The sequence below is a fragment of the Lutjanus erythropterus genome, chromosome 11 (genome assembly GCF_056507025.1).
Source record: "Lutjanus erythropterus isolate fLutEry1 chromosome 11, fLutEry1.hap2, whole genome shotgun sequence".
In the NCBI taxonomy this organism is placed as follows: domain Eukaryota; kingdom Metazoa; phylum Chordata; class Actinopteri; order Lutjaniformes; family Lutjanidae; genus Lutjanus; species Lutjanus erythropterus.
Window position 1 is genome coordinate 23,660,754 of NC_139327.1, and position 24,074 is coordinate 23,684,827.

At 39.5% G+C, this 24,074-nt stretch overlaps 1 protein-coding gene across 3 annotated transcripts in view; it reads right to left on the reverse strand.

Annotated features, from left to right (window-relative positions):
- LOC146319124 (transcription factor COE1) overlaps positions 1-16,076 on the reverse strand; it is a 132,638-nt gene extending 116,562 nt beyond the window's left edge. For 2 of the 3 annotated variants that reach the window (XM_084729724.1, XM_084729721.1), the window contains exons 1-4: positions 15,375-16,076; positions 14,528-14,684; positions 13,687-13,750; positions 10,273-10,328 (exon numbers count right to left, since the gene is read on the reverse strand). In XM_084729724.1, the coding sequence (XP_084585850.1) occupies positions 10,273-10,328; positions 13,687-13,750; positions 14,528-14,684; positions 15,375-15,505 (408 nt within the window). In that variant the 5' untranslated portion in view covers positions 15,506-16,076. The remainder of the gene's footprint in view (positions 1-10,272; positions 10,329-13,686; positions 13,751-14,527; positions 14,685-15,374) is intronic. The other variant, XM_084729723.1, reaches the window with a different exon arrangement.
- Positions 16,077-24,074: the final 7,998 nt, after the last annotated feature.

Consider the following 24,074-nt stretch of genomic DNA (forward strand, 5'->3'; position numbering starts at 1 on the left):
TTGTTTCCTCCCCTGGACAAACATGCATCAGTGTCATCTCAACCTTTAGTGTCTTCTCTCTTTTTTTGCACTTCTGCTCTTTTGTTCTCTCTCTTTGTCACACACACACACACAAACACACACAAACACACACACACAAACACGTGCGAGGAAACCTTCACACCTCAGGCCAGGTGAGTGCATTTATCTTTATGAACAGAATCAGGTCTGATGTAACTGAGCTTTCCTCCAAAATCACAGAACAGGTCAGTAAATACTTATATACCTTCTATTCTTTGAAGTCTCTTAAATCAACTCTGCAACAGACTTTGTTAGAAACAAAAGACAAAAGATAGTTCATTTCAAAATACGATATGATGACAGACTATTCTTTTACTATCAGGTGATCATAACTTTAGCCTGATAGTGGACAAGTGTGTGTACTCACAAACAGTTGTTCGAACAGTAAAGTAAAAAGTGAAATATTTTGTCTAAATTCGCTGCAAAAACAGCCCTACCAAAACGAGGCCTAAAAACGTAAAATCTCTTGTATGGAGCAAAAAAGTCTGCCAAAAAGCTAAGCCAATTTTGCTTGGCGAGAATTCTTTAAACTCCCATAAAATTCTGGCCACTGACAGATTGTAATGAGCCTTAAAACTACACAAAAAGTTTAGTTTAGTTCTCACTTTAATCATGTGAAAACATGTAAAAAAAAAAAAAATCACCCATTCATACGCTGATGGCAGAGGGTGCCCTGCAGGGTGCCAAGGACACTTTAACTTCTTTACTGGAGGAGCCAGGCATCAAACGAGGAACCTTCAGATTACAAGATCACTACTATCTGAGCCTTGCCTTCTCGTGTTTTGCTTATGACAAGTGGTGCTTACTAAAAGCAATGAAGACTCAGTTATTTAATTAACTGTGTCCTGTACTGTGTCCTGTCTCCAAATGGTTAAATCCTGCTTCTCTGATCTTGGAAGCCAATGGAGGAGAACAAGGTGCATCCTCACAGGTTGCAAGGTCTGATACACTCCAACACTTAACACTCAATCAAGAGAGAAATTTGGCTCAGTTATATCTGAAGTAAGCTCTAGTTGCCATCTTGCCAAAAAGCAATTCAAAATTTTGTCAAACTAGAGAGTCTCCATGACATTTACATTCCTCGGGTGCCTAGAAACATCCAGAGACATCAGTCTTTCTATCTTCATCTCTGTACATTGATGTGCCCTTCTGGTGTGTCTTGAAACATACATCAATCTGATACAGCTCTGACCAGCCCCAGTGGACTCTTCTTGACAATATATCTCACATAAGGCCTCCTATGAGTCCCTGTCTATTGACAGACTATGGAAGGCGGACCTCTCCTCAAATAGCTCCAGTTGGAACCTCATCTGGCAGAACATCCAAGAGTCCTCCAGGAACTCCAACCACCAAAGTAATCATTTTAATTTCATAAACAGAACATATTTCACTCCCTCCACATTGCGCAAAATGAAGGTTTCATCATCAAACTGCACTGTACGAAAGCAAGATGCATTGGGTATTTTCTTTCACATTGTGTGAGAGTTTCCAAAGGTTGTAGAGTTCTGGAAGAAGGTTTCAGAGATGCTATCAAGCATAATAAAGTCCTGCCACTCAGCAAACTCTGCATTGTTTCAGCCTATTTAATATACCGTCTTTGGCTCACACTCACTATTTGGACCGCTGTGCTCATGTTTGAATGCCCAGTTGCTACATATTGCTGCTTTAAGAAGGCAAAACGTCCTGTACCATGTTCTAGTTCTACAGAGGAGCAGTGGACCACATCCTGAAAGGAAACATCCTAAACTGGTATGGGATGTGATGACTCCCATCTACAGAGCATCAGTGATATCGCCACTTTGTTGTCAATGATAAATAAATCCCCTTGGAAAAACCTGACCATCCTTGCCTTGTTTTGACCGTGTTTACACTTGAACAGGAGCGCTCTTTACTGCGTCACGCTGCCTCAGATACTGTGGATCATAAAAAAAGTTACTGGTCACAGAAAAATTGTAAACTGTAAACCTCTAAACTGAGGTCTTAAGTTTTTGATATCGCTCAGCCTTCCCTGCTCGGCAATCTGAGACATCTGAAGCTCCGATCAGGAATAAAACAACACAAATAATGATTTGAAAATAATATTTTCTCTTGTGTGAGTGTGTAACTTCTCCCACCAACTACAGCCCACGTTCGCCTCCGCTTCTTCATCACACTGTCACCTCGCCTGCTCCGCTCTTGTCTTTCATCTGCTTTTTTCCTCCTCTGTCTCCTCCCTCTCTCCGCCTCACCAGGCCTTTCATGCAGCATCTCCACCGCTCTCTCCTTCGCCTTTGAAGTGGCGTGACATGCGCGGCGTGTAAACAAGGAGCCGTTAAGCAGGGGAACACACTTCCTCCTGCGTTAGTGTCAGGTCGACTAGTGAGCTAGTGATCCGACGGGGCCGCAGTGACAGACGCTTTATTCTCCGGGACAGAGTCGTGATAAACCGGCGCCAACACTCTGCTGCTTCTGAAGACTTTAGGAGGCGCTCTACTCCTCCTCTGTTTAACACAATCAGCGCTGGCCCTCTCAGCACACACACACAGAGCAGGTAGACATACAGAAATAGCATAATGACAGAAACAAGTGCCAGCTTTAGGTGCCACACGTTACTTTCCTGGCAGAACACTCACATTCAGAACTGTGAAATAAACAGAATCAATGATATGAGCCTATAGAGCAGAACACAGAAATATACTCAACACTGTACAAAAATAACAACATGCATTTCCATGCTTGACATGCCAAGCTGAAAGTCTGCACTTTAAATGAGAAATCTGTAATATATTTACAATAATAAATCAGAAAATTATATCTCATCAGAGATTAAGGAAACATGCTAAGTTATACTAAAGTCTTTGAGCACAATGCTACAGCCACAGTGACCTCTGAAATTTATATTCTGGTCCATTACTTCTGTTCTTGTTTGCTTGTTTCACACGGTGCAGATCTAGGAGTTGAGGAGATCCAGGGCTAAACTAAGACTGCAACCTTGTTTTTTTGTTTTTTTTTGTATCCCTGTGCAGCGAAATAACTTTTTTTTTTTGCTTCAGCACCCACCAAAATGTTTTTGCTCCTCTGCTGAAATGTCTTAAGAACTTAAATTGGACAGACGGCACTGGAGACACATATTAACACACACACATTTACATCAAGTACTGCACATATTTTGTCATTTAATTCCAAATTATCCAGCATTATGTTTCTACACCTCATCCCAGATGCAAATACTGAACTTTATAATCCACAAAGATGAAAAAAAGAGAGATGCATGGTTCTCACAGAACAGTGATGCTAGACATTAAATTGTCTTATAGACCATGATGCACTGCGGCAGACTGAACTAGCCACAGTGGCCTAAAGTAGCCAAAATGAGCTAAACCTTAAACATCTACAGCAGTTAACAGCAGGAACAGTGATGCAATAATATTAATCCATAAACATCTGACGTAATAACACTGACAGGGAACATGCACGCGCACATGAAGGCATGTTCATACGTATGTTTACTTAGTCAGATTGCACGTTGGCGCCGATCAAACGCGATAAACAGTTTTATTTCATTTTCTGACTCCTTGTGTCGGACACAAAGTTCCAGATCAGCCCTGGATGTGTCTGTAAGCAGGACACGGAACGACAGACCGACAGACTGCAGCACAGCTAACATCAGACAGACAGAGGGAGGAGCATCAACTTAACCTCACTGTAAATGAATGACATCAAACTTGTAGAGGAGGAAACACAAGTTTACCTGATTACTGTTCACTCTCGGGGTGTTATTTTGTCTTTAGATCTGCTTCATTCACTCATTAAAGTTGTAAACATTGACACGAGGGGGAGGCGGAGCCCTTGTGTACCTCACAGGTACAAGTCCTATGTGACTTCCTTAGTGCGCGTGCAGGGCCCACAGGCTCTGATCATGTTATATTAACTGTTACAGCTGCAGTTTCACCTGAACTGCTGCTGATGTGCAGCTTTCTGTGGATTCTGCCGCCGGTAGCTTTTTTAAAACTGTGGATGTCCATGAGAGTGGTGCGACTTCTTCTTCTTCTTCGGGGCAGGATACGGAGGCTACATGCCTGTTGGCGGCGTATTACTGCCCCTCTGTCAGACTCCAGTACTGCACACTGACACACGCGGTGCAGTCAGAGAGAGAGACTGAGAGAAATTACTTGTACAATGTCATTTTCATATTTATTTTGCACAATAAGCAAATTAGCTGTAACTTTCCTAAAATAATAATCTCCTTTTTTTTTTTTTTACAGATGACATTAACTACATAACTAATAATGTTATAAAAAAAAAACTAATTTTGCTATGATGATTGTTTCTTATATATCAACCAAAGTCTACCAGATGCATGTGCAGCAGCAACAATGTGTGCTTGTTTTGCGTCAGTGAAAACACTGACATCACACAGGACTTGATGCCATTTCCAAATTGTTAAGAGGTTCCTGGGGTGAAACTTCATCTCTACAGCTGTGTATAAACTATGTAAACTAACCAGTCTGTCCTCATAGCTGCAGCCACTTGACAGGCCTCAATGTGTCAAGGTGGTGCTGATAAACCAAGGACCAGCTTAGGAAATGTTGTTTGCTAAAAGCTGCTAAAAACAACAAATAAAATTTGGACAAATAGTGAAGCACACGGCATGTTGTCAAGCAAGGTTATGTTGCAGGGCAGTGGTCAGCAACCAAAAGAGCCAAAGAGGCCCCAAAAAAGAAAAGAAAATCTGGAGTCTGGACCTGCAACTATTAAATTCTATATTTTCCTCTGATTTTTTGGATTTGGCATCTATAGCTAGCCTTGGGAGAGTTAAGACTAGCCACCGGCAAAATTTTGACGAAAAGCAGCAGGCGTAGGCTTTGATGCACATTTAAGATGACTAAATATTGAAATGAAAAACTTTTTTATTCGTGTACGAAAAACACAGTTTTACAATTGGAAATGGTAAGAACCTCTTTAGGCCTGCAAGAAGTATACATGAAAATTCTTTTTTTTTTTTTTTTTTTTTTTTTTTATGAATTAGTGTTATTCATGTCCATATAATTTTTGTCAAGCCATTGGGAGCTCCAGCTCTGGCGAAGCAGGTTGCAGACACCTGCCGTAGGGCTACAAATGCCAATGAGGTTTTATATTAAGGTTTTTTTTTTTACTTCTAGAACAGTGGATGATGTTGCAGTTTCATTTCAGGTCTCTACTGGCCCGTTTTCATCCGAAAGAAATCTTAAACAGCTTCTGAAAACATTAAAGCTTCATTGTTGACTATATATTAAAATACATGTAGAGTTCAATTAAGCACAGTTAAGAGTGCTGTCCAATCAGCTGTAATAAGTTTTCTCACTAGCTTTGCCCTCCTCACAAGAGACCTTTTCACAGCAGCCATACTGATCTTAGGGTTCGTACAGTAAACACAGGTGTTAGTAATACTAATTCGGGTCCTGTTCCATTTAGTGTATCAGAGCCTTTCCAGTGAGCTAACATTCACAATAGCAGCACCGTGACTCTGTTTGACCTGAGTGGAACAGTGGTGGCACAGGCACCAGGAACAGGGTCGTCGCCAGGATATTAAAAATACTGAGGTCATGAGTTCTAGCCCCAGTAATGGGGATAGAGGTCATGCCCCCTCAAAAAAATTTTGAGATTGACAATAACCACTTAGGACATAAGGTCAGTGCCAAAACAGATGAAAAAAACAAATTTGAAATTATTCTATTATTCAGTTTCTCACTGACTGTCAAACAAACTGAACAGAGAAGAACAACTGCAGCATCTTTCTGTGTTCTGACAGTAAAGTTCACCCAACAATAAGCTATAAGCCAAAGATGATGCAAACATTTGTTCACAACACACCATGATACAACTAAGTGGTTTTAGCGATTTCTAGCAAAAACCAATAACCTTGGTAGGTGCTCAAAGAGATGTCAGCCCCTTAAAGACATTTAACATGAGGGACAAGCCTTGAAAATGCTGTAGTAGTGCTTGCTGCACTTGTTCTAGTCTAGCTCCACCTCTCTGGACATGGTGAGGCTCCAACCAAGGAGTGCGACTGGGTAGGTTAAGATGGATTTGTGCTCAGTGCGTGACAGAAATTATGTCACATACTGTGTTGGTTCAAGCGTGAAGGCTCTAAAAGGTGTCGCAGCGCTTGGTCGTGCATCTCGGAATTTTTTGTAACTAGTCTGCCCCGGCGTGAGCTGCACCTTTCATTTCAACATGGTGGAAGACTGGGCAAGCAGATCGCATGTGCAAATATCATATATAAAGACCTGCTGTGCAGTGATTGGACACTATGTCAAAGCAGAAAGATTTGCAGATGTCTGCACTCTTACATACAGTATAGTGTTAAAACTGCATGTGTTGAAATGATAGATCACAAAATGCCTGTGATATGCTGTCAATTAAACCCTCCCCCTTAAAAATTATGATGAAATACCCACAGCCCTCTCTTCAGTAAATCAAAGCACTTTGAAGGTATTTTCAGACTCTCAAAGCCTTTATCATCACATCTAAATTATTATAAATGCAATTAGAAATTATTTTATACCCTCAGCAGTATTGTCACTTGATTTTACCAGGTGTTCATATAAACATTGATTGTATGTTTTGATCAACAGAGGACTTATTTAGCCAGGAATGACAAATATGACGACAGGATCTTTTCATTTGAAACATTAAAATAGTTTTGGTTTACATTTTCACCAGACTTCTCAAGGGAGTAAAAGAGACAGCTGTCTTTTTGTATATATTGACAGGTGAGCCAACGGTACACCAGTTAGGAAGCAGTAGGTCATGTGACATCTACGCACCAGACCCACGGTGCCCCATGCAGGCATAAACAAGGCTGTATGGTGAGAATATCAGGGTAAATCAATCAAACCAGCCTCCTGTCCATCTTGGGGTGGGGCTGGACCTAGAGGTGGCACTAGACTAGATCAAGCTCCACCAACTGGCTCTCCAAAAATGTGCAAAATAGAGTTGAATTCAAGAAATGTAACAAAGACAAAGAGTGAAGAGCACACAAATCACAAAACCATTTACAGGTGCTGAACACAAACTGTAGGCCAAAGTCACACCAAAGAAACACGCACTGAACTGATGGCTCCCAGCAGTTTTAAGTGAGCAACGTCTCAATTTACCTTCGTCAGGTTTTGTCAATGTCGTGAACACCAACCTGATTAATCTGGGAGGTCACAACTCAAAAAGGTTGAGAACAAATGTTTTAGATCACAGTGTGTCCAACACTGTTCGCCTGAAGTAACGTACAGCAATGCAAACTCTGTGCTGCTGAGTCGCCTCAGTTTTACTGTTTAGTCAGGCAACAGTGACTAAGAACGAGTGACAGACCATCAGTGTGTGTGTGTGTGCGTGCGTGCGTGCGTGCGTGCGTGCGTGCATGCGTGCGTGCGTGCGTGTGTGTGTGCATGTGCCTGTGCATGTGTGGTTAGAGACAGTGGCCATGACATCACTGACCAGCTAAGCCAACCACACGGCTGTTTTGGTTTGACCACCTGTTAGTGTTCCATTCCTCTACCACTGGGAATCACACACACACACATTTTATTGCAGTGCAACGTGCAGTTTTGCTTAAATGCCTATACATACATAACAGCACTTAAATACCTGCAATCTTTTCTATTTGCATATAGAGTGACTAAGTCACGGCCCTTCTGGTGGACAACTGTGGGACCTAACTTTGGTAAAAATATGAATTGTAGTCAATGATCAGAGAGAAATAATTTTTTGATCCTGTTCGAATTGTGCCATGAATCGTCACGCACACACATTCAGAAGTCGTGTAAGTGGTGTCACGATTTTCTCCCTCCAAAAGCTAACTTTAGCCACTGAAGCTACAATGCCATGTGTGTTTTTGTAGCGGGATGTAGTCATACAACAGCTGGTCTTAAGCGTTCTTTCTCTTCACGGCTGATAAAGGCACCAGGAGTCTCTGGATAAAACACTTCAGGTAAGATTAAATTACCAGGGACAGTGGGATTGGTGTTGATGACATATACCGTGCAGGACAAGAGATGTAGTTCACTGTTTCACACAAAACTACAACAAACCTACAACAAACTGAGACTTTATTGACTTGTAAAATTATGTTTTAAATCAGCAGACATGATATGTCTGATTCATGGCACAGTTCAAACAGAATCAAAAAATAATTTGTCTCTCACCATAGACTATCGTTCATATTTTTTTCTGTATTCAGGTACCGTGGGGCACACCGAGGGGCTTGACTTAGGCAGTGTATAAACCCCCCACTGCCACACACACACACAGGCAGATTCCTACAGGTGCAGCACACACCTGCCTGCATCAGCATCTTGAGGAAAAATTATTTTTCCTTTACAAATTTAAAGAATCAGCTATTTAATTTTTTTAGACAACGGCGAGCACAACAATGACTGTGTGTGTGTGTGTGTGTGTGTGTGTGTGTGTGTGTGTGTGTGTGTGTGTATGCCTGTGTATATCACGCGCCCCTTTTCCTTCTGCAAGGGCCGACTGAGTGTGCGTATGTGCGTGTAGCTGGCTGTCACCCCACCAAGCTCAAGCTAAACAGTGTTATTAGGGAACAGTGTGGTCCCTTAGGCCTGCCAGACACAAAAACACGCATGCACACACACACACACACACACACACATGCAAGCACAAACACACACCCAGTATGTGATGTAGTGTGGCTGCAGCAACGTGATTCTATCAGAGCCTGGAGTCACATTAGCAAGTATTCAGTGCATAGCATGGCTTCTTGGCTCCTCATACCATGTACCACACACACACACACACACACACACACACACACACACACACACACACACACACACACACACACACACACACACACACAGCATTACACCAGATAGAAAACTCTCTGACTGTGTTGCACCAACAAAGATTAATTTAATCTAAGAGTAGCTCTAGAGTTTAGCAAAACTTGTGAGTGAATGAGTAAATCCAGGTTTGAAATTAGGTCTGATGCACAATTAAATCAATCAAACTGCACAAATTTAACTAAATAAATACATACAAAATAAATTCACGCACTGTCAAGAGAGGAGTGGTTCCGACTGAGTTGTGAGCCCCTCTGAGCAACTGCCAGGAGAGCATTAAAAAAAATGTTTGCAAACTAGCTAAAAGTTAACAAAACATTGCCCTGTTTGCTAGCTACAACATTTTTAAAAAGTTGTATTGTTTGTTTGCTAGCTAAAAAGTAAACATAAATAAATAAATAAGTAAGTAAATAAATAAATAAATAAATAAATAAATTAGCTGTCTAAAGCTATCTAAAAAGTGAGTCAGGCTACTCCTCCCTTTGAGATCTAGTGAAGTGAAAGAAAGACACATCATTAAACTCATTTCATTGAGTCTGACCCTTAACACTCTTTCTCAGTCCATTTCAAATAGGCAGCTATTTAAAAGTTGCACCTCTTCAAGTGTAACTAAAGTTAATACTGGATTACATTTTAACCAGGAGTTTAAAATTTTGCTGCAATTTAATTTTGTCTTGGTTCTACACTGGATTAAAGACATGTTTAAACTGAATCTTTCTTAATTTTAACCTCATCTAAATGTTACATAATTTAAAGTTAATCATGATTTAATCTGGTCTAAAAATGAATAATCTTTGTTGGTGTGACCCAGCCTCTGCAAAATAATAAAAGTCAGTCTTCATTCTAACTGTGAACACAAACACTAAAAGAGTCTGTCTGTCTCTCCTCTGTCTGTTGTTCAGTCGGCCTCTGTCTCTCCTGCTCTCTCTCATATAAACAAAAACACAAACATTAACAGAAAAATTGGATCTGATCAGAAACTCCTTGCTGCTCGGCAGACCAAATCCCAGAGGTGCTGTTATATCTTTCCACTTCCTACTGTGAGCAGCAGAATCACGCCCCTGTTCCTCAACACCCGCTCACTGCCTCCACGCTCTAATCACAGCGAGAGAAGTGCAGGCAAAAACGCCTGGAGACATGCGCTGTGTGCCGTGTGTGTGTGTGTGTGTGTGTGTGTGTGGGAGGGTGGGGGCACATAGTGGAAACACCCACCCACAGATTCACACACACACACACACATAAATGAGCGTTTTTGTGTGTGCAAGTACATGCACACAGAGGAGGGCGGCGGATCAGTGGAGCAGCTCATTGTCAGAGAGGTAACAGGAGAGGTGACAGACCTCTCTGTGTGAGTGTGTGTGTGCGTCTGTGTGTGTGTGTTAAAGTGTGTGTTTACCTGTTTAGTCATGGAGTCTATGAGTCGAACATAAAAGTCCTGCTCTGTTCTGATGCCTGTTGAGAAACAAGAAAAACATAAGCTTTGCACAGATGTTGACAAGCAGAACAACATTCAAAACTGCATTTGAAAATGTGTCAATTTAAGCAAACATTAAAAGAGTGATAATTAATTACCCCCACCTTCCACAACAGGAGGCTCACACAGATTTTAGGATTAAAAACATATTTCCAATACACAATATTAAATTCATTTTTTCAGACTTTTTTCTTGTCAGATCTTGTTTATAATGTTTTATCTTTTTAGGCCTCAAAAATTAAGAAAAATATGATCATTCTTTGGTTGAACTGTTCACACTTGCAACTTTACATAGCTTCAATTTTAAGGGATCACAACCCTAATACAGAGAAAATTCATGTTTCTCAACATTTGTGTGTTTTTTTTTGTTTTTTTTTTTTACCATAATACTAAGCCTGAGTCAAGTCAATTTTATTCACACAAAATCACAAATTTGCCTCAAAGGGTTTTGCAACACGACACCCTCAGTCCTTATACCCTTCATCCCCTGCTACAGAAATCTGTGAATCAAAAACTCCGAACTAGACACCCTTTAATCGTCCACTGTGATGTTCAATGTCTATACTTTACAGTCAGTATCACTGATAAATGGTTTGTTTTGTCTCTTTCCTTCTCATTCATTCAACATATTTAACATACAGACTGTGGTCCCTGGGAATCCCAAGAATAAACTACTGAAAGACACAACCATCATAGCAAATTGTTATCTTATTTCTTTCTTATAACATTATTAGTTGATGTCATCTGAGGAGAAAAAAGATTATTATTTTTACGAAAAGTTACAGCTATCGGGTAAAATGAAAATAGACAGAAAACACGAGGAAATCTCTTAAGTCTGAAGTCACGTTGTGAAAACGTTCACACAGTCAGTGAAACAGAAGTCTGTGTGGACTGAACTGAGTCATTTTTCAACGCTTTCACACAAAATGCATTCAGTGAACCACATTTTCCAAAATCCATGAACCCTTTTCTCATTCATTCTCCACCACCTGCAAAACACTTTATATCAGCAGCACATTTTTCAAATGCCAACACAGTTTTCAACACGTGCTCAAAACAGAATGATAGCAAATTTTCATGCATTTCTGCACCAACCATTTTGAAATAAATACAAAATCTGAGCAGAATATTTCTGATAAAATAAAAGAATTATCATCCCAAAGACAGCTGGAAGTAGACCCAGATGTCCTGTTTGACAGGACGACAGACCAAACAGGTTAGTACACAGAACTGTACAATATGAGTGATTACGTGTTGTTGATGGTTTTTCAGTTAATTACTGTATTACTGCAGCCCTCAAATATCAGGGTCTTTTTTGTTTGTTTGTTTCAACTATATACAGAGATAACGGGAAAAAGTAATTGAAGCACATTGCTGCATTTCTGATTACACATAATTTTGTACAGTCACACAAGTTAAAAGGTGTTATTATAATTATTTAATGAAATAATGATTTATGTGATAAATCATTCAAATTCCATAGATAAAAGTGCATCTTTTATATAATGCTCGTTTTTAGCTCAGTGTGTTATAAGTGACAATGTGTTTTCCCTGAGTGAGAATTGTTTTCTGTATTTTGATCTGATGAGTTTATTTATGTATGTTTTGTTTTGGAGGTGAGATTTACCGTAATTCAGACTGTATGAAGAGTTTTGGAAAAGTGGCTTCAGTATTGACTGATGATGCATAGGTGAAAATCAATACAGTTTTTTTTTTTCAATTACTAACAAGCATCCATCAATACTGAAGCCACTTTACACAGGCGTGTTGGTCACACAGCTAATCTAAGTCTCAAAATAAGTTTATTCAACCAGAACACTGACAACAGTTCTCACTCAGGAAGCACACTTTAACAAGACTGAGCTAGAAAACATCAACAACTGAGAGCATTACATAAAAAACAGCATTTCATTATAGAATAAGGATACTTTAACACTTAATTGACTGTATAAAAGTATATTAACAGGACTGAAACAGAAATGCAGCACATTGCATCAATATCCTATTTTTATTTTTATATCTTTGCATATAGTACTTTAATTTCCCTGTGAAAAATGCAGTTGAAACAAAAGAGCACTTCCTGAAATTTCAGGGCTGCAATATAGTAATAATTACCCCCCAAAAAACATCGACATCAGTCATACTGTACAGACTATCCTCTTCCCTTGCATTAGGCCACAAGTTCATCATCACATCTGGCGATGCATTTCTTTGCCACCCTTGTTTCCCCACCAACCTTTCTTCCTCAATCCATGTGTCCAAACAAAATCATTCCATCCACTTTTGTCTGTTTGGTAATGAGACTAAAATCAGGACATCTGACAAGGCTCTCAGCTTAAATTGCAATCCAGTTTGGAATGATTGTTATTTCATTTTATCGTACAAAGATTTTCTTTATATTAAATATGGTTGCTGCAGAAACGCACAAAATTTGCCATAATTTTAGTAGTTTGAAAACAGAGTGTTCACATTTGAAAACTGTGCTGCTGATATAAAGTGTTTTGCAGCTGGTGGAGTATGAATGAGAAAAGAGTTCAGGGATTTTGGAAAATGTGATTCATTGGATGGATTTTGTATGAAAACAACAAAATGGTTCACAGTTTGGTCCACATAGATTTCTGCTTCACTGACCGTGCGAGGAATTTTGACCAGTGCATGAAAGCAAACAGAGAACAATGACGTGACGCCACCAGGAACAAACTGATTGACGAAATCGTGAAAAATTGTAATGACAGAATAAAGCACCTCGAGACATGACAAAAAGTACACCTCTGGGGTCTGCGGGTACCACAGTCGCTGTAATTAAAGTTAAAATCAATAATCACAGCTCACAAATTGTAGCTATAATAATGTCCACATCTCTTAATCTCAGAGGAGCTGTGATATTTCCTCCCAGTTTATGTAGTTTCCCTCCCAGACTGAGCTGATAGGCCTGAACACCACAATCCACATCCACCACAACAACATGCACCCACACTGTCAGACAGCCCACTTCAGACTGGACAAACTAATTTAGGGGACAGTGACAGTGATGAAGCCATAAAGCTGGTATAAACCTCCCCACAACAGCTGCTCTGAATTCTGAAATGGTGACATTTATCCAGAAATTGGTCAAATTACACACTTGTGAAACACCACAGTGCAGTTTGTGTGACATTTAAACACACTGTGGCAGCCTGGTGGCCCTCTGTGCCACATTTTTACACATTAAATCTAAAAAACTACAGCTTCTGTGTGCGTTCTGTTTATTATGACAGGAGACAACAGCCAATCAAGCTGATTTGGTAAAAATGTATTATCAAGAAGAGTTTCAGTGTGTGTCTGTGTGTCACTCACCGTTACTGTAAAGAAGCTGCAGCCGGTAATGAATCCCGTTATTGGTCTTCTCTCCGCTCGTCTCCTTAACACACACAACAAACACTGAGCTGTTTATTGAAATATTTTTAGGACAAATTAAAAAACTCCGTGTGTGCACATGCAGGCCTGAAGACAAAGTTCATCATATCCAACTTATTGAATTCTTCTTCACAGCGGTCATGCGTTAAATAAACGTGTGATTTATACGTTCAGAGCAGCGGACACATTAAAGCAGGGCAGTCCTGTAATTTCTCCACGCGTAATCATGGTTGTTATTGTGGCTTTTTAATTCCTCTGTAATTACTGCTTATGTTTGGAGGGCAAATAAATTCAACACGCTAAATTCTCCCGCTACATTTTCATGTAATTTAAACGGTGTCATAATTGATGAGGAGACCCCGCCGCTGTTTATATAGAACAAGTGGTTGTGTTGAATGCAGCTGTAAATTAAAACAATTTAAACGTCCGGACAGGTTTTTATTATTTGTCAAACGCGCAAAATGAATCGAAGGAAGTTACGTGTGTAAATGTTTCGTCTGTTAACATTTATCAAAAACATAATATTATCATTATTATTATCAATAATAATAATAATAATAATAATGATAATAATAATAATAATAATAATAATAATAATAATAATAATAATAATAATAAGCAAATATTGCTTATGATACATTTCTGTAAAATATTTAATCAAATATGACATTAAACATCAGTAACGTCAGACGATAATAGGCCTTTAGAAGATCCAAATGGTAAATTATATTTTAGCATATATGTATATAAAAAATAATAAGTAACAAATGTGACGGCACACCTTCTCTTTCTCGATGAAGTCCACGAAGTTGGTCCTCTCGATCTCCACCGGCTGACCCTGCCGGTCGTACAGAGCCAGGACGAAGTGAAAGAAGTTGGACTTGCGCAGGTTGGAGGGCGGCTGCTTCTCGAAGTGAGCCCGGGCCAGACCCACTCCACTGCGGACACACAGGCGAGGACGAGTCGGTGTTAGAAAAGAGGCGAGAAAGTGTGACTTTGTAATGGTAAGTTTAAAAAAAAAAAAAAAAAGAAAAAAAGAAATATAGAGACCAAAGCAGCCGTTTTTAATTTTCTTGGTCTATTTTTAAATCAAGAAGAGGCTATTTTAAGAAAATAAAATCCCAACCCCCTCATTTTATGAAAATATAATCAAATTTGCTCATGTTGGAAGCTTTTCTTATGATCATTTCTGACAGGAGGTCATTATTTATCCACCTTTATATCTCTGACTCATGTGAGCTAAGGGGAGAATTTCATGCCAGTTGAATACAACCATGAGTAAGTTAAGAAACTATGATTTTTCCCCCCTTCATGTTAAACCTCAAACATAGGCCTAATTTATTTATTTGAGCTCATTAAACCAGAGCCAACTGTGGACAGAAGGCGCACGCTGCATGCGTGTAAAAATCTGCAGCACAAACACATGTTGCCGTTAAATGTTTAGCACTTTTAAAATTAAACAGGACTTTCATTTTGTTTTATAATTCGAAATTAATTATCCTAGCAGCAGTTTAATCCAGATTTCTTCCTCCGGACAGTAACTCCGTCTTGCAGAGAAAAAATCACGTCGTCTCCATGTTTCTGGTTGATAGCATGCCTCCTCCACCTCCACCCCGGGTAGAGCTCACCTTTGGGCGGCCGTGTTGGCGTCCAGCACGCCGCCCCCTTGCATCCAGCTCCGGACAGCGTTCATGCCTCCCAGCGGCTCCTCCTTCAGGCTGCTGCCGCTCCTCTGGATGCTCTCCTGGATCCCAAACATGAACAAACCTCCGTGGCTCGCCTTTCTTGTCCTTCTGTTTCTCCTTCTGTGTGCACTTGTTCTCCTGTAGGTCCTGATTCAAGGGGAGCAACGTGGGTGCGCTCTCTGCTGCTGCTGCTGCGCTCCGATACAAACCAAGCGAGTAATTCTTGCCCTGAGCAGTGTGAGCTAAAACAGAGAGGGAAGCATATCGGAGGAGTAGGATCCAAAATGTCCAAACACTTTTAACGTGGGTTTAAATCGCCAGAAGGACTCGGAGAGTGTGGAAAGGTGTTTGAAAAGTCGCTCCTGGCGCGCTCGGAGATCCACAGTTGAAGCTGTCAGACTGAAAAGAGAGATCAACTATCACCCGGATCAGATGTCATCATCACCATCTGACACTTCTTTCTTCCTCTTTTCGCTTTCTCCTCGTCTCCCCCCCTCAGCCCAGTGCTCCAGCCGGGACGTGTCGGTCTCTGTCTGTATGTGGTGTCCGGAGCAGCGCTGACTCCACTCCGCTCCTCTCTGAGGGAAAAACGCTTTGTGACTCTTCCCAGAGGACTCTCTCCCTCTCCTCTCCTCTCTCCTCTCTGAGAACCAAACACGGGCTTCTCCCGCCCCGGGGGGAGAGAGAGAGAAAGAGATAGAGAGAGAGAGAGAGAGGAGAGGAGAGGGGAGGGGACCGGAGGAGAGGAGGGGAGGGAACAGGACGGGCAGAGAGAGGAGAGGAGAGAAGAGGAGAGGAGAGACGCCCCCAAACAAAGGCGAGAGAGTGGAAGCAGGTCCAGAGAAGCTCCTCTCCTCCTCTGTCCCTCTGTCCTGTCCTGTCCTGTCCGACCTGGGCGGGTACTACCTTTACTGTCCTCTGCAAAAACTTCTCTTCTGTGTTAATATGGAGATCAATTCTTGAAAATCGACCGGGAAAGTTTCACTCTGCCCGTACAGAGCAAAGTCGACTGCAGCCTGGCGCTCATGATGCTGGAATAAACTGCTCAATGGCACTTCAGCAGGGCGGACGACCACGACTTAAAGCTGCCACAAGGAACTTGTTTCCACAGTAATAACCACTGAATGTAACGTCAAAAAATAAATTATGTGAAGATTATGTGAAAATGCTTTTTAACTGGCTAACATAATACTCACTGCAACTTTGGCTGCGACACAGGTTCGTTTTATCTGATTTCAGAGGAGGCGACCCGGTGGCAGCAAGGACATCTAAACAGCCTCTGGTGATGGTCTAATTAACTTATGTAGGTCATATAGGCATCACTAATAAATCTAGACTGTTTCACAACCACTTTAAACTCCTTGTAATAGCTTTAATTTTCCCAAACATCTATTTTTATCATAGAGATATTGAATAAGGACACCATAAAAAGACACTTTTGAATTGTTGCCCTTTATCAGAAACTAGGGCTGCAACTAATTATTTTCATTGACAATCAATCTGTTGATTATTTTCTCTATTAACTGATGATTTTTTTGCTCTATAAAACATCAGAAAGGGTGAAAATGTTGATCAGTGTTCCCCAAAGCTCAAGGTGGTGTCCTCAAATGTCTTGTTGTCTGCAATCCAAATATATTAATTTTATGTATATAGAAGTTAAGAACCCTGAAAATATTCACCTTTAAGAAGCTGTAATCAGACAATTTGAACTTTTTCTAGTTAAAAATGACTCATACCAAGTATTTATCAAAATATATGGTGATTAATTTAATAGTTGACAAATAATTGATTAAACGATTAGTTGTTTAGTGTATAAAATGTCAGAATAGTGAAAACATTGATCACTGTTTCCCAAATCAAGATGATGTCTTGTTTTGTCCACAACCCAGATATTCAGTTTGCTGTCATTAAGGAGTAAAGAAACCAAAGAATATTTACATTTAAGAAGTTTTAATCAGAGAATTTTTACTTATAAGAAATTATTAAAGCCAATTAATTATCAGTACAACTAATGATCAATCAACTAATTGATCAATCAATTAATTGCTGCAGTTCTAACTAGAAATTTAAGGCAAGACATGAAAGTATTTGGTTATTTCTCATTTTTATTCACAATACAAAGGTTTTACAGATCAGGACATTTCTATCAAATTAACCAAATTAATTAAAAAATCCTTCACTGCAGGTTTTACTGCCTCTAAAAACATAAATACATAGCTAGAGGTAGAATCAATGGGAATTGTCCGAGCTGTTCGTAAACGCATCAGGCAGACAGGTATGTTGAATGTCCATCCGTGGACGTCAAATACAGACGTTTTTGGGGTTGGTAAAACGTCTTAAACATAGCAAAATATTGATGACGAAAACAGAGGCAGAAAGAAAAATACTACATTTTATGAATTTAAAGAATTAAAAGAAAAGAAACAGCTAATATCTTTGGCTATCAAACAGTCTATTAGTCTCACTTTGGCTGCAGACATTGTGTAAATTTGACATGCAACCTAAGCCTGTACATTTAGATCTTCAGTTTTATTTAGACCAACATGGTTAGGCTCAATTATAAAAGCCATATTTCATCGTCACAACACGTCCCTGCTCCCCATTGTCCTCCGTAGGCCCGCTTATTGCAGGCTAGCGCCGCAAGACTCACAAACAAAAGTGACAATAACAATAATTAGCTCAAAATAACAATGAACATAATTGAGGATAATTGCTACCAGATTTCGCCGCTTTGTCTCTCCCTCCAGCACCATCTGTTATTTGAAACAATTTATCACGCCGCCCGCCGGAGAGGGACTCCAAATACAAACACAAATATTAATAGATAATTCCGTGAACTCTTTTAATAAAATAAAGCCACAGAGTATTGATCTGTCGAGGTGCAAAAGGTCAACAACTTTTGTATTATTCAGCCGGGCTGCAGTGTGGATGATTGGCAGGGGGGAGCTGGCGCAGTTCCAGGGTTTAATTCCCAAAGGTTATTGAAAAACGCTCTTGACCTTGATTATGGAGAATAAGAGTCTTTTATGCTCCAGTTTCCTGCATATAGAGGCGCAGAGAGACAGAGGAGGATCAGCCCGGGTAAGATTTAAACGGGTCCACAGCTGAGGAGGAAGAAATATATGTGAATGGAGGAGGAGTGTTAAAGAGGCTGCGTGTGTTTTGGATCGATCGGTTTATTCAAAAATAGGCAGTGAAAAGGGGATATTTATCTCTGCGTGCTCACATGGTTAAATGTGTCAAATGAAATTCTTCAAATTTACAAAATGAAAAAGCGATTAATTCTCTTGCAAAAATAAAGCCCAGCAATTTTAGTATTAATAAAAAAAAACAAACCCATCCACGAAACGGTTAAAGGGAGAGATTATCGATTTATAACACCTTGAAAGATTTGTTCATTTTGGTCCGATCACGTCTGAACAATGAAATAAGATCCTAAAAGATTTTTATATCATTACAGGCTGTAAGAATACTAAAATTGACAAATATTATTAGTATAAAAATGTAACTTTAAAGTTGAATTGAGCATCGTTTCATATACATTAATATTATCCCAAATATAGGAGTTTTTAAAAGCGAAATTAAATAAGAAATAGCAGAATAACAATACATTGAAATTTAATAATACAGAAACAACCACAAGCCCAACAGAACCTGAAAACGTGGCAGATTTAAGGAAAACACATGATATATATTAAACCAGAATAAACTCAGTGCACAGCGAGTGTCCACAGTGACAGAAACAGTCCCCCTGCGTGTCTCCAGCGGCGGTGTGTCTCCTGTCAGCTCCCACTCAGTCTAAAAAACAGCACAGCAGCGCCATCATGTGTCCGACACGTCCAACTACACGAGCGCTGCTTCCCCAACAGACCAAACCTGATACAGAATTAATAAAACAATCAATAAACATTTTTTCACAGCAGCCATGTTGACATAAAGGAGTGGAGTAAACACAGGTGTTACCAGTGATGCTAATTAAAGCTCCATGCAGGTCAGAGTCAGATCTGTGCTCGCTGGCTCACTGGAAAGGCAACACTAAATAGACTTTAATTAGCAACTGGTAATATATGTATTTACCCTACTATTTTATATCAGTATGGCTGCTGTAATAAAGGTCTACTATTCTAAATAAAACTTAGATATTTGCATGGTGACAAATCGCAGGTTATTCTTATTTCTGTGTCCCTGTGATCACAGCTGTAAAACATGTCACCTAAAGTTCTCCCTCCTATTAACATGGTTTAGTATCAGACACTATTATAATGCTTTTAAATTCTTGAAATTAGCCCATGTTATATTTATAATTTTCTTGTTCTGAATTGTTTTAAAGGGACAGTTTACTACAAAATCAACAATAATTTTTCCTCCTACTTGTATGTATTTATCCTTCAGGATTGTTTTAATGTCAGTTTCAGACAGAGATGTCTGCCTTCTCTCCGGTATAATAAAACTAGATGGCACTCAAACCACCAAACAATCAAAGAAACAAACAAACAAACAATAAAACCCTTCTGAAAACATCAATCATGACTTTGTTACAGACCTTGCTGTGAGTAGTTTCAAGGTGCAACTATTTTCTTTCTACCAAACTGCACCAATTAATGTTTACATCCCACACTGTCACAAGCACAAGCCTCTCATCTATGAGTAGATGCACACTTCCTTCTGGATGGTGATACATTTGGCAGATGTACTTATGTAGAAAGACCGTAGTTCCTGCATGAAGTGTATTATCTTGAGGAACTAGGTCATGATTTCTAGGAAGCGACATTGCTGTTGAGATTTTCAAACATATTTTTTTTTTTTATGGTGAGAGCACCACAAGCCGAGTACCATGTAGAATCATTATACTGCAGAGAGGGCAGACATCTCTCTCAGAATGATGTACATTTGCCATCTTATATTGTACTGATTTACAAGTCTAAATGTAAATACTAGGCCATATATATTATTATTATTATTATTATTAGTGTGTGTGTGTGTGTGTGTGTAAAATACTGATAACCACTTCACACATTTACAAAAGTGTTGCGCTACTGCACTATGAGACACTATAACGTAACATACATCCAAACATTTAAAATAAAACAAAGGCTGAGTCCAGAGTGGATGGTTCATTTTATTTCTGACATTCAATTTTTGTAAAATAACCAAGGCAATGCCAGGCATAAAGTCCAAAACCAACCGTGGAGCTTTTTAACAGAATACAACTGGCATTCAGAGTCAGGTTTACAGAGCAGGTCCTAAATGTGAGTGTGTGTGTGTGGAAAAAATAATCAGACAAAAAAAGAGGAAGAAAATTAAACAAAGATCTGTAAAGAGCTTCAGTGAGAGCAGCCCTGAACATGATCTACTAACATGTTAGTCAGAGGCAACGGTACGGGAGAGCACTGCTAACTGCTCATTAAATATGCATTCAGAAAAGAAATACATGGTCAGAGTGCTCTGTGGCAGCTGTAGATTCCATTAACATATTTGCTTACATTTTCAATGTTGTAATGATTTTGCAAAGTACTGTGATAAATTGAGTCTCAGAAACATCTGGATTCCAGATGAGAAACTGACTTCAGCTATCATTTTGGCAGGTATTCATACTCCTCCCAGTTACTCTGTGGAAATACACTAACAATAGATTTTACTATTTCAGTATAAGAAAATACACAAACATGAGGGACATTGACTTGTTATTACAGCCTTATTTTAGCAGAAAGTCAATGGAGAGCAATAAATAAAGTTAAATTTGATGTTACCTGACAAGGATTAATGGCAAATGAACTGTTTTACAATCTCAACGCACACTACAGTTCCTGACGAGAGGAGCTGTGATGTAAAATTAATGATGCTCAATGTGAGGAGCAACTGTGACGGGTTCATGCACTTGTTTGGCACAACAGCTCACCGGCAAACTAACCTAAACAGTCCACTGATGTATTTCTCATGAAGTCAATCCCACAGCTGGAATCTCAGAGGTGCACTGAAATGCAAATAATGCATTTAAAGATTGAAAAGCTTAAAATCTATGATGTCCATAAGCTTCCCATAGTTATCAAATTATTATACAGTCAAATATTAAATATTGAGCTTAGATTGCCATAAAACATTTGATGTTTAACTGTCCCAGACAGTATGAAGACATGTCACAGTTCATAACCTGGAGAGTGACTGCAACGACTGAAATTTCTCCAACATGGAGTATAAACAGAACAAATACATCTGGAATCAACAGCTGGCAGGCTTCTCTGACAGTCACTTATCATTTAATACAGCAGTGAATGCACATTCACATGCAGCTGCCAATGACAGTTATCACCTGGTGGAGGAGGTGACACTTAATCATGCAGGTGAGCCCTCTGCTTGGTATGGAATACCAATTTCACTGGTAGACCAATGTGATGAACAACAAAACAAGATCCTGGAAGCCACTGTAAACCTCAGAATAAAGAGTTTGTTTTTCAAAATGAGATACTTTCTCAAAATAATGAGTTAGTACTGAAAAATTCCAAAAAACTTCCTCAAAAAAACTTAGAATCTGCAAATACTGACCTCGTATCTCAGAGAGAGGATCTCAAAATAATGAGAAACTTTCTAAAAATGAGTTAGTACCTCAAAATAATATGTTAGTATAGCAAAAATAATGACAAAATTTCTCAAATTAATGAGAAAAAAAATGTCAATGTGATACTCTATCAAAATAAGTTAGAAGTCATTTTGAGAGTTTCTCATTTTGATAGTTTCTCATTATTTTGAGACACTAACTAATTTTTCCATGAAGGTTTCACATTAAAATCACCTACAGGATCTTTTTTTTAATCTCATCACATTGGCAGAAATGGGCTTCCAGAGCTCGACACAGTTCAAATGCTCCACAGTGAAAACCAGGTGAATATGAAGCTGTTATAAATGTTTGTAACCGTTTCAAGTGCTTTGTTGGAAATCAAAGTCTAATGAATGGAGCTGATGATAACATGAGAAGTCGTTCGAGAATACAGAAAGTCCTTATGTTCACTTTTCAGAGGAACATGTGCAAAATACATCAAACTCTACATTTCATCTCTTAAAAAAAATGTAACACAAATAATTAAACAGCGTTGGCCAGGTTTGATCCTACATCGATTGTGTATTCATTCTCAGCCCTGCAGCCAACGCTTTCCAATGTCAACAATAAAGTCATTCATAGTAATAAGACCTTTAGTAATAGTGGTAGTAAGTAATACTGTTGAAGGTTAAACTAGTGCGTCTCCTGTCCGTCTGCGCCATGCTGATCCCACTCCTAACAGTAGAGGGCACCGGAGTGATCACACCAGCTTGAGGACGCGTCATACAGACAGGAGAAGCAGTAACACTGGCTGGTCTCGCAGGTCAGGCGGCTTTGTTTCCCCGAAAGCTTCTCAGCCAAAAGTTTGTCTTGTAAAGTAACAAAGAGCGTCGAACCACTAGGAAGCTCCGGAGAAATCAAGCCCTGATCTTATTTATATATCAACACTCCTCTGGTTTAATATAGATGCCATACAGAGCAACATTTATATACATTACACACAAACAGATTGGGCTGTTTCCTCGTACACAAACACATCAGAGGGTATTTGGTTGCTGACAGCCACAGAACAGCTTTGGAGCGTTGCTAGTATAAATGACATTAGTGCAAATGCAACCCAAAAAAGAAAATTAAAAGGATAACAAAAATGGCAGAAAAACATTGATAGCAAGGTGGGAGCACACTGGGGACAAACAAATAAATGCTATGGTAACAGTGGCAGCGTGCAAGCTCGACATGTAAGCGTGCATCAGGACTCAGCATTCTCAAGTTTTAAAGTCTTTCAATCAAACCTAACTGTTCAACACACACTTCTTCTCTGTCCAGCCCCACATGTCCAAGCACAGGAGTGACTGAGTGTGTTAGTGTGTGTGCACAAGCATGTGTGTAGAAAAAAAACAAGCCACAACTGTCCTATCAAACATCTTAATTTGCTGGTAGTAACATTTCATGGAGTGAACTGATTGAGCAGCAGGAGGATAAAGATGGTCTTAAAAAACACTGGGTGCTTTGATGTGATTGGTTTATAGGTAGCTGGATGGAGCCAGATGGTTGGCTCTTGCAATGAAAGAGTCAACATTTGACCCTCACTAAGCTCCGCCCATTTTTGCTCTGTGCTCCAATAACAGTTTAGCAAGCTTGGTACACTGTGGAACCCCGGTCAAATTTCTACTTTCCTGTTTTCTGTACTTAGAAATACTATGTACTAGGCTCTTCCATGTTAAAAAGAAAACCATGTTTTGAAGTTGGTCAAAAGATTTTGTTGGGGGACATACAAAGCCACATATATAGTCATATCTTAAGCTAGCTAATGTTAGCAAAAAGGCTAGCTAACTAATCTATATCAACTGTTTGCTAGCCAGGTGGCTCTGAGAGAAAATGAGTTGCCAACTATTTTTCAAACAACACTTTCTGGTTCCAGCTTTTACAATGTCAGGATGTGCTACGTTTCTTTGTTATCTATTATAGTAAATGAAGAGTCTGAGTTTTGGACTGGTGGTTGGACAAAAGAAGCAATTTAAAGATGTCACTTTGGGCTCTGAGAAATTGTGATGAGCAGTTTTCAAATTTTTTGTCACATTTTATAGACTAGACAGTTATTGTGAGAT